Below are 14128 nucleotides of genomic sequence, written 5' to 3' on the forward strand. Positions count from 1 at the left end.
CTACGCCGTCGCTACGTCGCTACCCTTATTTCTGAGTTCTACAGACGTGCCCAGCGAGCAGAACGCCAGCACGCTCGTGTGGGCGCTTCTTTCTGTCGCTAGGGGCCTTTTCGCCGCGGCTTTGGCGCTACTAGCTACCCCAACCACGCAGCACCTCCTGCTCGCGCTGAGTCGAGATGCTTGCGTGGGCATGCGCTCTGTAAAACGAAGGAAAAAATGAGAAAAAGGTCATTTATTGGGTAAAATCAGCAATAACAGTACACTGTAGTTCCTAGTGACGCGAGTGCGTGAGAGAAGGATCAAGGCAATTTTTCGGAAAGGCGAGGCTACTTTTAATTGGTTGTTTATCATGGACATGCAAAAACGTCGTTACAACAATATAATTTTATACGTAGTACGTGTTGTAAAACTAACGTGATGAACTCTTTTTAGGATTTGCTCACCGACAGGTAGGGTCACTGTTCATTTCCCTAACCAACAAAACAATAAAAAAAGAAAGTGATTACCGAAGGTCGAAATGTTCACCAGTGCTGGGGCAGTTGATTCTTTTGTAAACAGACTGTGAAATGCTGGCTTAAGTGCCGTGTAATCATTTTTTACCATTAGAGGCGTTGCAGTAATTAAAAAATGCGACCAAACTTACAAGTTCTGCGAAGAAGCAATCTGAAACAAAACACAGCGCGAACTTGTGCCCTTGTGCATCCACGCATCTGCCAAAGCTCAGGTCAGAGAACATCTACCACAAGCGTGCCATCAGGCTCGATGGGAAGCTGCTTACGGCGGAGTTCAATCCCGTACGTGTGCGGCGTGACCACCCTTACTGCGCATGCGCGAACCCTCTCCGCACACCTCCTCTCCACTCCCTCTCCTCGTTTAGATAAAAGACTCGCGTTATGTCGTACAGTACACGCTCAGTCACTACGCCGGTGTCATGAGTTCCAACGTCAACGTCGGCGCCAGTTGCAGTAATACCTTAACGCCTGCCGAGATCGCGGAGCAGCGGAAGGCTCGACGTTCCGAAGCGCAACGTAAACGTCGGCAAGCGGACCCCGAGCTCCAGGCTAGGGAAGCCCAGCGCAAACGGCAACGTCGGCGGGAAACTGCTACGGATGAAACGCGGGCTCGACATGCCGAAACGCTCCTTCGCATCGCCTCATGGTCCCCTTTAGCGGGAGATGGTGTAATTTTTTTATGTTGGCCTAATGCCTCTACTTCCATCAATTCTATCTTGCTACAAAAAAAAAATCACGTACATTCACAGCTCAGTTATCTGCCCTTTACGGCAGAATGACCGTATTTTCCCCACTACTTATTTTTGTCCTTTCTCTCGAATTTCCTGGCACCAGAACCGTGTCTTAGTTATTTCTATCGCGGGCGTGTTCAGCTTTCCATTGTTGTCCCTAAAACCCAAGGCTTCATGTAGGCTCGTGCCCAAACGTACACCTGGGTGGATATCTCCACATTCACATGCTCCGCCGTTTTCTTATCTTCCTTGCATGGGTAACGACTCGAGCGCCCCCTTAGCGGCGAAGTCTGGAACGAGAGCCGGCGCAGGCAGCTTCTCTGGTAGATGTTCTCTGGTAGATGTTCTCTGGTAGAGGTAGAACCACGTAGAACGCCGCTAGCTGGGCAGGTCAGGAGTGCAGTGTGCAGTCGTACAGTGGTTCAACAAAGGCACCGCGGCCCCGCTTAAGCAGTTTACGTTGTTCTCTAATATTATGAGAAGGGAAGCTGAGAGGCTAGAGAGGCCACGTTTCTGTGTGTCTGCTGAATTATCTGAACTTTTGCCGCGCCGGTTCCGTGCACCAAGCCGGAATCGCACACTGTGAGCACGGAAAAGCCGTTTAGTTCGCAGAGTACTGTGTACAACCGCTCGCTGTTCTATTTGCTAGTGAACGACTGCGTGAAGTGAATGTCTGATCTGCTACTGTGAGCTTGACGGTGTAAGCTACTACTGAGAATGGCAAACCTCGATTGCCCTGCGTTGCCGAAGGGCTGGCGACGCGAGGAAGTTATTCGTCGAGGTGGGCTGTCAGCTGGAAAAGTCGACGTCTACTACTACAGGTGAGATTGTGTTAACGGGCTTGCGACGTTGCCTACTCGCGTGCATCGTTCTGTATCTTACTTTCAGTGCTGTGTACGAGAGATATGTTTGTTTTTCCTTCAACACTATGGCACATAGCCACTCTGGGGGATTGGCCAAGAAATCGTAGTTTAAAATTTAGAAGATAATTTAAACAATGTTGAATCATAAAAAAAATAATAAAAAAGGAAATATTAGGTAATATATCAAATAAATACTGCAATTACTATGACGTTCTCATTGTCGTCTTCGTACGCCTTAACTTTTTCGTTTGCTACACGGTAGAATTGCCGGTTAATTACCTGTAGAGGCGCACTGCCCATTTTGAACAATTCGTGCTTATGGCGTTGATAATTGAGTGCTTATTTGAAGGGGTATAAGTCGCTGTTGTGCACATAATTCAAGTACAGAACTAGCCAACCGATTTGCACGAGGTATCCGTTGGTATCCGTGGCCATCGCGTTGACGCCGCCATGCAGGTTGTGGTTAGAGCTACTCTATATGCTACCTTTAGGTAACACTAGTAACTAGTTTTGGTGGCCTCCGCGATCAGCTCCGGCAGCGCGCCCTTCGTGATCCCGGAGCTGATCGCGGAGACCACGCTTCGGCAGAATTCTGTTTGGTGTCGCAGAAGTCTGTTGCCAGACTGAGAAGCGCGAAGCGGCTCGTGGGTTACGTGCGCCCCAGTGACACGGGCACACCACGGACTTCTGCGACACCAAACAGAACCCTGCCCACGTTTCTCTCAATGTTTGTCGGGTCATTCGGCCGGGCTGGCTGTTGTCATCCAGCGTAGGTTGGTCCACGAGGAACTGGCCATGAAAGGGACGCATTATGGTAATATGCTTTCTGGCCTATTTCACATGGTAGTTGCAGCACTTTCTGTGTTTACCGAATTAAGAGGCAACTGTGCCGTCGCGTGCATGCATACGCAAATTGAACCGAAGAAAAATTGCTTGGCATCCAAACGCAGTATCCATGAAGCTGTGTTGTGAAGTTGACGACAAATACAGTAGTTTTGTCATCATTGACAAGCTGTGTAGTATTGATAGTGGTTGGGATTCTTAATTCGAGTAGATAAATTTCAGATAACTGGAAAATGGAGAGTTAACTGGCTGTATTATTTTACTGTCTTGTTCAATCTAGATTCACATGTGTGATGATAAGAATAATAATAATTGCTGAGGTTTTGCATCTCAAAACCACAATATATGATTATGGGCGACACCATATTGGAGGGCTCCGGAAATTTCGACCTCCTGGTGTTCTTTTATGTGCTCCTAAATTTAAGCACATGGGACTCTGGCATTTCGCCTCCATCAAAATGTGACCGGGATTCAATCCCCGAACCTTGAGGTCAGCAGTTGAGCACTGTAACCACTAGACACAGCGACGAGTCATTGTACGATGAGTGCTACATTTCCATCTGGGTTTAACATCCAAGTATTCCATTCAATGAAACATTCATAATTAATTTGAATTGTACTATGTCTCATATCAGTACTATTCACAAAAGACACAATCATCTTTTCGGCCAAGTATTTATGTTAACTTGTACACACACTTTGACAAGTGTGTCTAGCTTTTAGTGAGGCATAGCCCTGCCTTGGTACATTTCTAGAATAATTTTGCAGTATGACAAACATGTTCATTGGACCAGGCTGGTACATTACCGAACTTAGACGAAAGAACAAGGTTAGGGACGAATGAAATGGAAACAGGCACAACACTGCCTAACCAATTTTTTATTGTTTACGCATCAATAAATAATGCATTCAAACAATCAGTATACTCATCAGGTCACTGTAAACTGTGCTATGTCGCATGTTCGGAAGAGGCAGGACTTAGTTTTGGAGGAGCGGTAGTGAAGATACGCTGACACATTTATCACCAATTTTTGTTTGTATGCTATAACCTTTATAGATTTTGCACTGATGGTGTTCTGTGTATGTTCATAGCAGTTTGCAATCTGTGTATGAGCCTAGTAGTTTGGCATTCACAATTCTTGCAGTGGTCAGCAAGACGACTGCTAACTGACCCTTTGAGCGAGTACACATGCTCACTAAGTCTTTCGTTGATACATCGACCAGTTTGGCCTATGTAGCACTGCTCGCAAGTTTGAGATATTATATATTACTTCAACAGTCAACATATTTTTGTGTGTGCTTCATTTGCAAAGTGGCTTTTCTTCTTTACGGTTGATCCTCTTACAGAGGTCAGATCTGTAAGAGGTTCTACAGAAACCAAAAATAACCTCTGTAGAGGCTTTGTGGGCAGTGAGATCAGACATGTTGTTCCAGTTAACTAGTGAAGCTGCTGTGAGAAGTGACAGTTCACTGAAGTGTAATAGTTAACTGATTTTGCCTCATGTATGTACAGGTGGAGACAAAATACTGTTGACCATAGGTGCATGTGGCTGAGCCCCTCGAAAAGACTAAGGATAGGGCTGCAGTTGTGGTTTATTGTTCCTAAACTAGTTAAAAGTCATGCCATTGGTGGTAGTTTCTGAGGCCTAAAAGGTGGCTACTGGAAATTTGAAAAGTGCCATCCTCTTGAGCGAAAATGTGAGGGGCACTAGGCAATTGCTGACAAATATTGCTTGCTGGTGTTTTGCCACGTTCCCCATGGTCCACTATATTTTGTCCCTCCTCGTGTCCCAAATGCCAGGCATAGTGACAACAGCAATACCTATTTTATTCCCATTTGTTGTTAAACTAGTGCTGAACCAATCGTGCTGAAATATTAGAGTGCTATCTGTGTTTTCTGAGCTCTATCTTTGCCCTGCAGTCCTGGAGGAAAGAAGTTTCGCAGCAAGCCTCAGCTGGCACGCTTCTTGGGTGATGCCATTGACCTGAGCACGTTTGATTTCCGCACGGGCAAGGTCAACTCTTTGCTGCTTCGCAAAAGCCGCAGGCAGCGAGGCACACAATTTGACTACAGTCGAGGGATACGCAATGATGCCTCTCTTGTGCCTCCTATCAGGCAAACGGCCTCCATCTTCAAGCAGCCAGTCACTGTGGTACGATCACAGGAAGGCAAAGTGCGCTCAGATTTTAAGCATGGCCCTCCAGACAAACCAAAACAGGTAGGCATCTCTTCCTGTTCAAGCGTATGCTTTTTTTCAGGGCCTTGTTGAACAAGGCGATTAAAAGCAGGCTTACTCCTCTAGCCTGACATCTGCTGTCGGCAGATGTCACACAGAAAATTGTTTAGACAGGGTAAAGGCCTGGCCACACTAGTGGCATGGCAGCTTGCTGTTAGCTGTTCTCAGGCTGTGTGTGCAGGTGGCTTTGATGTGCACGTGAGGTTTCTCTTTCATTGGGAGGTGGGTCCGGGACCCATTTTTGTGACATTCTCTGGCAGCTGCACAGCGATGCAGCCAATCGGCAATGAAGGAGTAGTTGCCATGGCTACACCATGTGCCACATTGTCTGCTTAGTTCTGTTCATAGTTCTGGGTTCTCTATGTAGTTTTCTCTGTGCACACTCGTCACTTTTGAAAGTGAAAAATCTCTGTCTCACGTTCATGCAGTTAGAGTGCAATGTATCAATGTGTCATGTGATTGTCACACTCGCAGAGCTTGCTATGCACGTTATGCACTTCTTGTGAGGCTGACACAGGCCACTGTTGTGGCAGGCTTGCTGCTAGCGAGCACACGAGCGTTAACATAATCTGTCCTGAGAGTTCCTGGCTGTTCGGAGCATAGAGTTTCCTACAATTACCTAGAGGGAACTCTGGCGTTGCAATCATTCAGCCACCATATGAATGATGGGTAGTACACGGATTTGCCTAATCTTCGTGCTTACGGCTTCGAACGCACTTGTGGCATTGTTTATTGCCGTGCTTTGTCGTTCGTTTCGGATAAAAAAATGGACCGTTGTGAACTTCGTGACCAGATTTGAATTGGTGAGTCAAAAAAGGTTAAAGTGGTGAAGTGGAACTGCTGACTTTTGCTGAACTTCATATTGCGACAAAGCGTATGCAGGCGACGCGGAGCCAAACGGGGCCAAAAGAGCAAAGTTTAGACAAATTCGTGTACTACCCATCATTCCCATGCTGGCTGAAGCGCCATACATTGCAGCTCCCATAGACACTACCGCCAGAGTTCCCTCTAGTGTATCTATAGGAAACTATGGTTTGGAGCACAATTTCAATTTTTTTAAGCCAATGTGATGGGCATCTTTTGAATGCTATGACATGTGATCTATTCAATTCGCTTGTGCTACTCTGAACTGGTTCATGGCAGCGTAAGAGAAGTTCAGAAATATGCGGCTTGAGTTTAGTTGTGCAGGCACAATGCAACACAAAAAAACAAATGGTGAGGTGATGGCACAGTACAGGCCTTATGTGTTTGTCCACTTAATGTGCACCACCCACTTGAGCTTGAAGCATGGGTAAGGTTGGTTTCGGAGGCATAAACACAGCCTGTGTCACCTGCTGCATGCACGCACCTGCACTAAGCCGGCACCATCTGCAAAGAGGGTGTGGGACAGTCCTGAACCTTTTGAATTAAATGACTGGTTAAGAGGATGCCATTGCTACATCGCTGAAATGGATGGCAGGGTGCAGGCAAATTGAATGGACCTATGGTGATGGTTGTAATCTGAACTTGGCTACGTATAACGCTAGAACTTTATCTAGTGAGGCGAGTCTAGCTGTACTATTCGAGGAATTAGAGGGTGTTAAATAGGATGTAATAGGGCTCAGTGAGGTTAGGAGGCCACAGGAGGCTTATACAGTGCTGAAGAATGGACACGTCCTATGCTATCGTGGCTTAGCTGACACAAGAGAACTAGGAGTGGGGTTCCTTATTCATAAAAATATAGCTGGCGATAAGAGGAATACTATAGCGTTAATGAGAGGGTGATATGTATCGTGATTAAGTTTAATAAGAGGTACAGGATGACGGTGGTACAGGCCTACGTGCCTACATCCAGCCATGATGATCAACTGGTTGAACGCTTCTACGAAGACGTAGAATCAGCATTGAGTAAGGTAAAGACACAGTATACTGTACTGATGGGCGACTTTAATGCAAAAGTAGGCAAGAAGCAGGCTGGAGATCATGCAGTTGGGGAATATGGCATCGGCTCTAGAAACGCCAGAGGGGAGTTACTAGTAGAGTTCACAGAACGCAATAATTTACGGATCCTGAATACCTTCTACAGAAAATGGGCTACTCGTAAGTGGACGTGGAGGAGTCCTAATGGCGAAACTAATAATGAAATAGACTTCGTAATGTGTGTCCACGCGGGCATTGTACAGGATGTGGAAGTAGTTAACAAGATCCGATGCAGTGACCATAGAATGGTAAGATCTAGAATTCAACTAGACTTGAGGAAGGAACGGCAGAACCTGATACGCAAGAAGCTGATTAATGAACTAGCTCTGAGAGGGAAAGTACAGGAATTCAGAGTTTCACTTCAGAATAGGTATGCGGCTTTAACCGAGGAAACCGACCTTAGCGTTGACGCAGTGAATGATAATCTAACTAGTATCATTAAGGAGTGTGCAGTGGAAGTTGGGGGTACAGTCGTTAGACAGGACACTGGTAAGCTATCCCAAGAGACGAAAAACCTCATGAAGAAACGTCAAACCATGAAAGCCTCAAATGCAACAGACAAAATAGAGCTGGCGGAGCTTTCGAAATTGTGGAGTAGCCGACATAAGAAAGTATAATATGGAGAGAATTGAGCATGCTCTAAAGAACGGAAGAAGCCTCAAAGCTATGAAGACAAAACTGTGCATAGGCAAAAATCAGATGTATGCATTAAGGGACAAGGAAACCAAGGTCACAGCCAATATAGATAGAATAGTTGAGGTAGCGGAATAGTTCTACAGAGATCTGTACAGCAGCCGAGACAGTTAGGATGATAACGTAAGAAGCAGTAATAGCCCAGAGGAATCTGGCATCCCACCAGTATTGACAGGAGAAGTAAAGAAAGCCCTAAAGGGAATGCAAAGAGGCAAAGCCGCTGGTGAGGATCAGGTAACATCAGACCTGTTGAAAGACGGTGGAGAGATTATATTAGAAAAACTGGCCAACCTGTATACGAAGTGTCTCTCGACGGGGAAGATACCAGAATCTTGGAAGAATGCCAAGATCATCTTGATCTATAAGAAAGGGGACGTCAAGGACCTGAAAAATTACAGGCCCATCAGCTTACTGTCCGTTGTCTACAAGCTATTCACAAAAGTAATTGCTAACAGAATTAGTACGACATTACGAGGGCGGTCCGATAAGTACTTAGCCTCACCGCGACAGCGCAATGCTGTCGCATAAGACATATACTGACGTTGAGTACTCTCTCTTAAAGGGACACATGTAAAGGTCCAGTCGAATTGGGCTCGCGGTTTTCTTTTGGCCACTTGAGGAAGCAGGTGATTTTCGTGTGTCCGTTAAAAATGGAAAAAGAGCAATATCGGTCGGTGATTCGATTCTTGTTTTTGGAAGGGAAATCGCGCAGCGAAATCAAAGTGCGACTGAATGCCGTCTACGGTGAGTCTTCTCCTTCGATGGCAACCGTCATAAATTGGTTCAACGAGTTTAAACGTGGCCGCACGTCGGTTTTTGATGAGCCTCGCCCAGGGGCCCCGCAAACGGCTACCATGGCTGATAACGTGACAAAAATCCACGACCTCCTATTGGCAGACCGCCGACTGAAGGTGCGCGAGATAGCCGAGACAGTAGGCATCTGAAGATACCGCGTGGGTCATATCCTGCATGAAATTTTGGGCATGAGAAAGCTGTCGGCGCAATGGGTGCCGCGTTTGCTCACTCCGGACAACAAGCGCGTCCATGAGACCACTTCGGAGCAGTGTTTGAAGCTGTTTAAGCGTAATCCGAAGGAGTTCCTGCGTCGTTTTGTGACCGTCGACGAAACATGGATCCACTGGTACATACCAGAAACCAAAGAACAGTCGAAACAGTGGACTGCACCCGGAGAACCTGCTCCGAAGAAGGCAAAGACTGTCGCATCGGCCGGAAAGGTGATGGCCACCATTTTCTGGGATTCTCAAGGTGTGATTCTTCGACTACCTTCAGAAGGGCAAAACAGTGACAGGACCCTACTACGCCGAATTACTGGGCCGATTCGACACCGAATTGCAAAAAAAAAAAAAACGGCCACATTTGGTGAAGAAAAAGGTGCTCTTCCACCATGACAACGCGCCAGCTCACACCTGCGCCATCGCCATGGCCAAGTTGGTCGAACTGGGCTACGAAGTGGTGCCCCATCCACCCTATTCTCCAGATTTGGCCCCGAGTGATTTCTTCTTGTTTCCCAACTTGAAAAAGTCACTCGCCGGACAAAAATTTGAGTCGAATGAAAAAGTTATCGCCGCCACAGAAGCCTACTTTGCAGCTCAGGCGAAAACGTATTTTTCTGATGGGATCAAGAAGTTGGAGGATCGCTGGGTCAAGTGTATAGAGTTGAAAGGGGACTATGTTGAGAAATAAATTGACACCATTCTAAAATTTTCGTTTTTCTTTTGAAGGCTAAGTACTTATCGGACCTCCCTCGTAGAGTTCAATCAACCAAAGGACCAGGCAGGATTTCGTACAGGCAACAATCGACCATATTCATACTATCAGTCAGGTGATAGAAAAATGCGCGGAATACAACCAACCTCTATACATAGCCTTCATAGATTACGAGAAGGCATTTGATTCGGTGGAGACATCAGCAGTCATGCAGGCACGGCGGAATCAGGGCATCGACGAAGCCTATATAAACATAATAGAAGAAATCTACAGCGGATCCACAGCCACCATAGTCCTCCATAAAGAAAGCGACAGAATCCCTATAAAGAAGGGCGTACGACAGGGAGACATGATCTCTCCAATGCTATTCACCGCGTGTTTACAGGAGGTTTTCAGGGCCCGAGATTGGGAAGAATTAGGGATAAGAGTTAATGGAGAGTATCTCAGTAACCTGCGATTCGCTGATGACATTACATTGATGAGTAACGCGGGAGACGAATTACAGCTCATGATTACTGAACTGGATACGGAAAGTAGAAGAGTAGGTCTGAAAATTAATATGCATAAAACTAAAGTAATGTGGAACAATCTTGGCAGAGAACAGTGCTTTGCGATAGGGGGCGACACACTGGAAGCTGTAAAGGAGTACGTCTACTTAGGACAGGTAGTAACCGCGGAGCCGAACCATGAGAGTGAAATAACTAGAAGAATAAGGATGGGATGGGGCTCATTCGGCAAGCATTATCAATTCATGAATGTTAGTCTACCACTATGCTTCAAGAGGAAGGTATATAACAGCTGCATCTTACCGGTACTTACCTACGGAGCAGAAACCTGGAGACTTACAAAGAGGGTTCAACTTAAATTGAGGACGATGCAGCGAGCGATGGAAAGGAAAATGATAGGTGTAACCTTAAGAGACAGGAAGAGAGCAGAGTGGGTCAGGAAACAAACGGGGGTTAAGGACATCATAGTTGAAATCAAGAAGAAGAAATGGATATGGGTCGGGCACGTAGCACGTCGCCAGGATAACTGGTGGTCATTAAGGGTAACTGACTGGATTCAAGAGATGGCAAACGCGTGAGGGAGAGACAGAAAATTAGATGGGTAGATGAGATTAAGAAGTTTGTAGGTATAACGTGACAGCAGAAAGCACAGGACCGGGTTGATTGGCGGAACATGGGAGAGGCCTTTGCCCTGCAGTGGGCGTTGACAGGCTGATGATGATGGTGCTGGCAGTGGTGATGATGAGAATATATATGTTCCTGCCACCAAAGTTAGCAGAACGAAGGTTCAGGGGACGGTGGAAGCTTCAAGTAATGAAAAATAGGAGTATGGCTGGGGCCAACATTACGACAAGAGGACTTGTCTGCCCTGATGAAAACAAGTCTCCTTATTAAAACGATGGCTCCAGTGGCATTACTCGTTAATTTCTTATTGCCGCCAAACTAGTTCTGTAAGGCGTTTTGGTGCATTGGAACATTTTAATGCTTTTATACACCTGGGCTCATTATTCTCAGTATAATGTCAACTTCATTACTTTTTGCCAGCAATCATCTAGCCATTTTTTGCTAGTCTTCTCAGCAGTTTTATTTTGTGGATGATTGTTGTGACTTTCCTCCAGAATAGAAACAGTCATAGCACTTTCATGCTGGTTTGGTTTGCCTTGGGCTTGTCTCTAAGGTCAAGGGCATTGTTAAAAAACCTTCCATTGTCCTCTGAATGGGTGTTATTGCTCTATTTCAGCTCTTCTGGGAAAAGCGGTTACAAGGATTGCAAGCATGCGACCGGGATCAAGAAGCCCTTCAGAGTTTTGAGCTTCCCAGGAACATGAAAGGCAAGTGAGCTTTTCTAAAATGGTCTGTCAGCAGCAAGATAGACACTGCAATTTACAGAAATCTTATTTGTGAAGACATGGATATCACGAGGCCCCCATGCCATTTATTACCGAATTTACCCGTGTAATGATTGTGCCGTTTTAGCTAGAAAAATTGATCAAGACATGGGGGGGGGGGGGGTATAGTCAATACACTGGATAAAATTTTTAGGAGAAGAATCCAATAGCAGGCTGGAATTTTTCCTACAGCTATTGTTAACACCACCAAAGAATTACAGTCAACTGCTGATTTTTCAAACAGGCTTGAAAATTTGGATGCTTTCACACCACTGCCACAAGACCCATAGACGTCGATGTATAAAGAAGTCGGGCGCCTCTTCCGCATCTGATTTTTCAGACTTCCTGCCAAAATTGCAGGTCCGAAACGGCATTAATTGAAGTCCCCACCTCTGCTGCGCCTATCATCTCGATAGTTCTATCATCTCGATAGTTCGAAACTGTGCTTTCACGAGTCGATCTGTTTTCGGCCGTAGCAGTGGGCAAAAGTCAGCTTTGCCGCAGTGTTGTGGGGTGAAGCAGACCGAATATCCGAAGGGGCCATTATCATGGTGGCGCAGTGCGGCAATGCCTTTACCTTTACGGATAAGCACCTGAAATGCAGGGAAGCATGATGGTGGCAGAAGGCAAACACACCAATATGGCTTAATCGCTAACAACCCTTTATGATAAGCATATTCAGCTAACTGCTCGGTAGTGCATATGGCCTAGCGCAGTTGTGAGCGTGCTGCATGCTCTTAAAGGACCCCTGACAGCGAAATTTTTGTTGGTGACTTTTTTGCTGTAATTTGTAGCTTTGTGTCTGGTAATCTCTAAATTAAATCGTAAATGCTCTAGCGTATCGTACAACTAATTCTAGCGTAGTTAATTGTGACCATTTTAGCATCACTTCAAAACGCCCGCCTAAAAACCACAAGAAACTGGCGCCCCACGCGGGGGAGCGTCAAAGACCACGTGCACTCAAGCTGTGGTGACGTTGACAGCGCGGTTTTCAAATCGGGGCCCCGCGCGCGGTAGAGATTGAAAGTATGTGGGTGCCTCGGTATGGGTTAAACCTGTTAAGCGCGTGTCCCCTCACGAAAACTACCTCGAGAGCAGCCCGACAACAGAGCCAGAGGGGTGCGGAACAATAGGCCTCGCCGGGTGCCAGTCGTCGTATTGTGCACGTGCGCCCCGCAAACCTTCTGTGACGTCCACAATACTTGCTTTACTCGTGGAACGTCACACGGGGCCTCTATCTACGTCATGCCAGGATGTCGCAAGGTGCAGCCAACTCAAGTGAGCACTCACGCTCATTTTAAAACCAAATAAAGATATCTTAAAGGCAACGTTCGTCACTAATAATCGGTCAGATGTGCCCCCGTATACAGGAAAGTCAAACAACACAAAGATCTCGAGGTTTCAATTTTGGTGTCAGGGGTCCTTTAATAGGCGACAACCCAAACGCGCCGCGCCACCGTTCATGCTGCCTCCTTGTGCAGACAGAACGTTGCCTTCACGAATGAAAGCAGCTTGCCACTGCTGCCCGTGTGTGGTCAGTATCGGAGTGGGCATCACGAACACTTTCACAGCAAACGCGTGCCTGCAGTGCAGCGAGTGCCCCAGCAGTGACGGCGTCATGCTGCCCACAACTAGGAACAGTCGGCTTCACACGGCAGCAAATGCTGTGTATCGGTGGATATTTTCGTACAGTTGCGCATCGTTTACATGCGCACACGCATCCGGGAAAGTCAGAGGAGTCGTGCACTCCTCCGCCACAACCATTGTGTTCCGCATCATCGTTTCCAAATGCTCCATTCAAGAGAGCCATAATTTTTTTTCGCGCTTTCTGGTACAGTCGAGCCCGACTATATCGAACCCGTTTATATCAAATTATCCCGTATATCGAACAATTTCTAAACACGGTATATTTACATTGAGAATATATAGCAAAAGTTACTGTTACATCGAACGAAAATAGCAACGACAACCGATATATCAAACTCCATGTGCCTCAAAAGTGCCCCAGCAAGTTGGCTTTCCCTCGCGATGGCGGGGAAAACTGCCGGCGCCACCCTAGAAAAAGTGGTTTAGACCCGGCTGTGCACAGGCGAACACCCCCCTGCAAAAAATGATCCTGGCCTGCTTGCAGCGCTTACAGCCAATCAGAGGCCGTCGTGCTTTCTCCGAGGCGCGGAGGCGGTACAAGTGAGCGCCATTTTTTCTTTATGCTTGCGTGCCTGCTGCTGCCTCTTTTCCTCGAGTCCTCATTCAGCGTGGTTCGTGCTGGTGGTGTTGCCTGTTAGCGCTCTGTGAACTTTCTTGGCGCGCTGTCGTCATGGCTTCTGCAAAGAGGCAGACTTTGCCGTTCGCCGCGAAACTTGAAATCATAAATCGAATCGAGCGCGGTGAGAAGTCTGACGTCGCCGCCACGTACGGATCGACATTCGACGAGTTCGTCCGTGCGGACGATGATGTCGCCATCATGGGCCAGCTACAAGATGAGGAATACGTTGCAGACGTCGTGCCGACCACGAGCCAAAGCGACAGCAATAAGGAAATTGACGATGGCCCGTTGCCTACATCCTCCGAAGTGATTAGTGCACTTGCGTTGGTCCGGCGCTATTGCGTGAATATGGAAGGCTGCTCCGACTCGTTGGACAACGTGGAGGCGTGCGTGCTGTCGCAG

The 14128-nt window shown here is 46.8% G+C and overlaps 1 protein-coding gene across 2 annotated transcripts in view; it reads left to right on the forward strand.

Annotated features, from left to right (window-relative positions):
* Positions 1–1617: 1617 nt before the first annotated feature.
* LOC119388267 (methyl-CpG-binding domain protein 2) overlaps positions 1618–14128 on the forward strand; it is a 49453-nt gene continuing 36942 nt past the window's right edge. The window contains exons 1-3 of one of the 2 annotated variants that reach the window (XM_049413894.1): positions 1618–2064; positions 4871–5168; positions 11313–11403. In XM_049413894.1, coding sequence (XP_049269851.1) covers positions 1961–2064; positions 4871–5168; positions 11313–11403 — 493 coding nt within the window. In that variant the 5' untranslated portion in view covers positions 1618–1960. The remainder of the gene's footprint in view (positions 2065–4870; positions 5169–11312; positions 11404–14128) is intronic. The other variant, XM_049413893.1, reaches the window with a different exon arrangement.

This window comes from Rhipicephalus sanguineus, chromosome 3 (genome assembly GCF_013339695.2).
Source record: "Rhipicephalus sanguineus isolate Rsan-2018 chromosome 3, BIME_Rsan_1.4, whole genome shotgun sequence".
Lineage (NCBI taxonomy): Eukaryota > Metazoa > Arthropoda > Arachnida > Ixodida > Ixodidae > Rhipicephalus > Rhipicephalus sanguineus.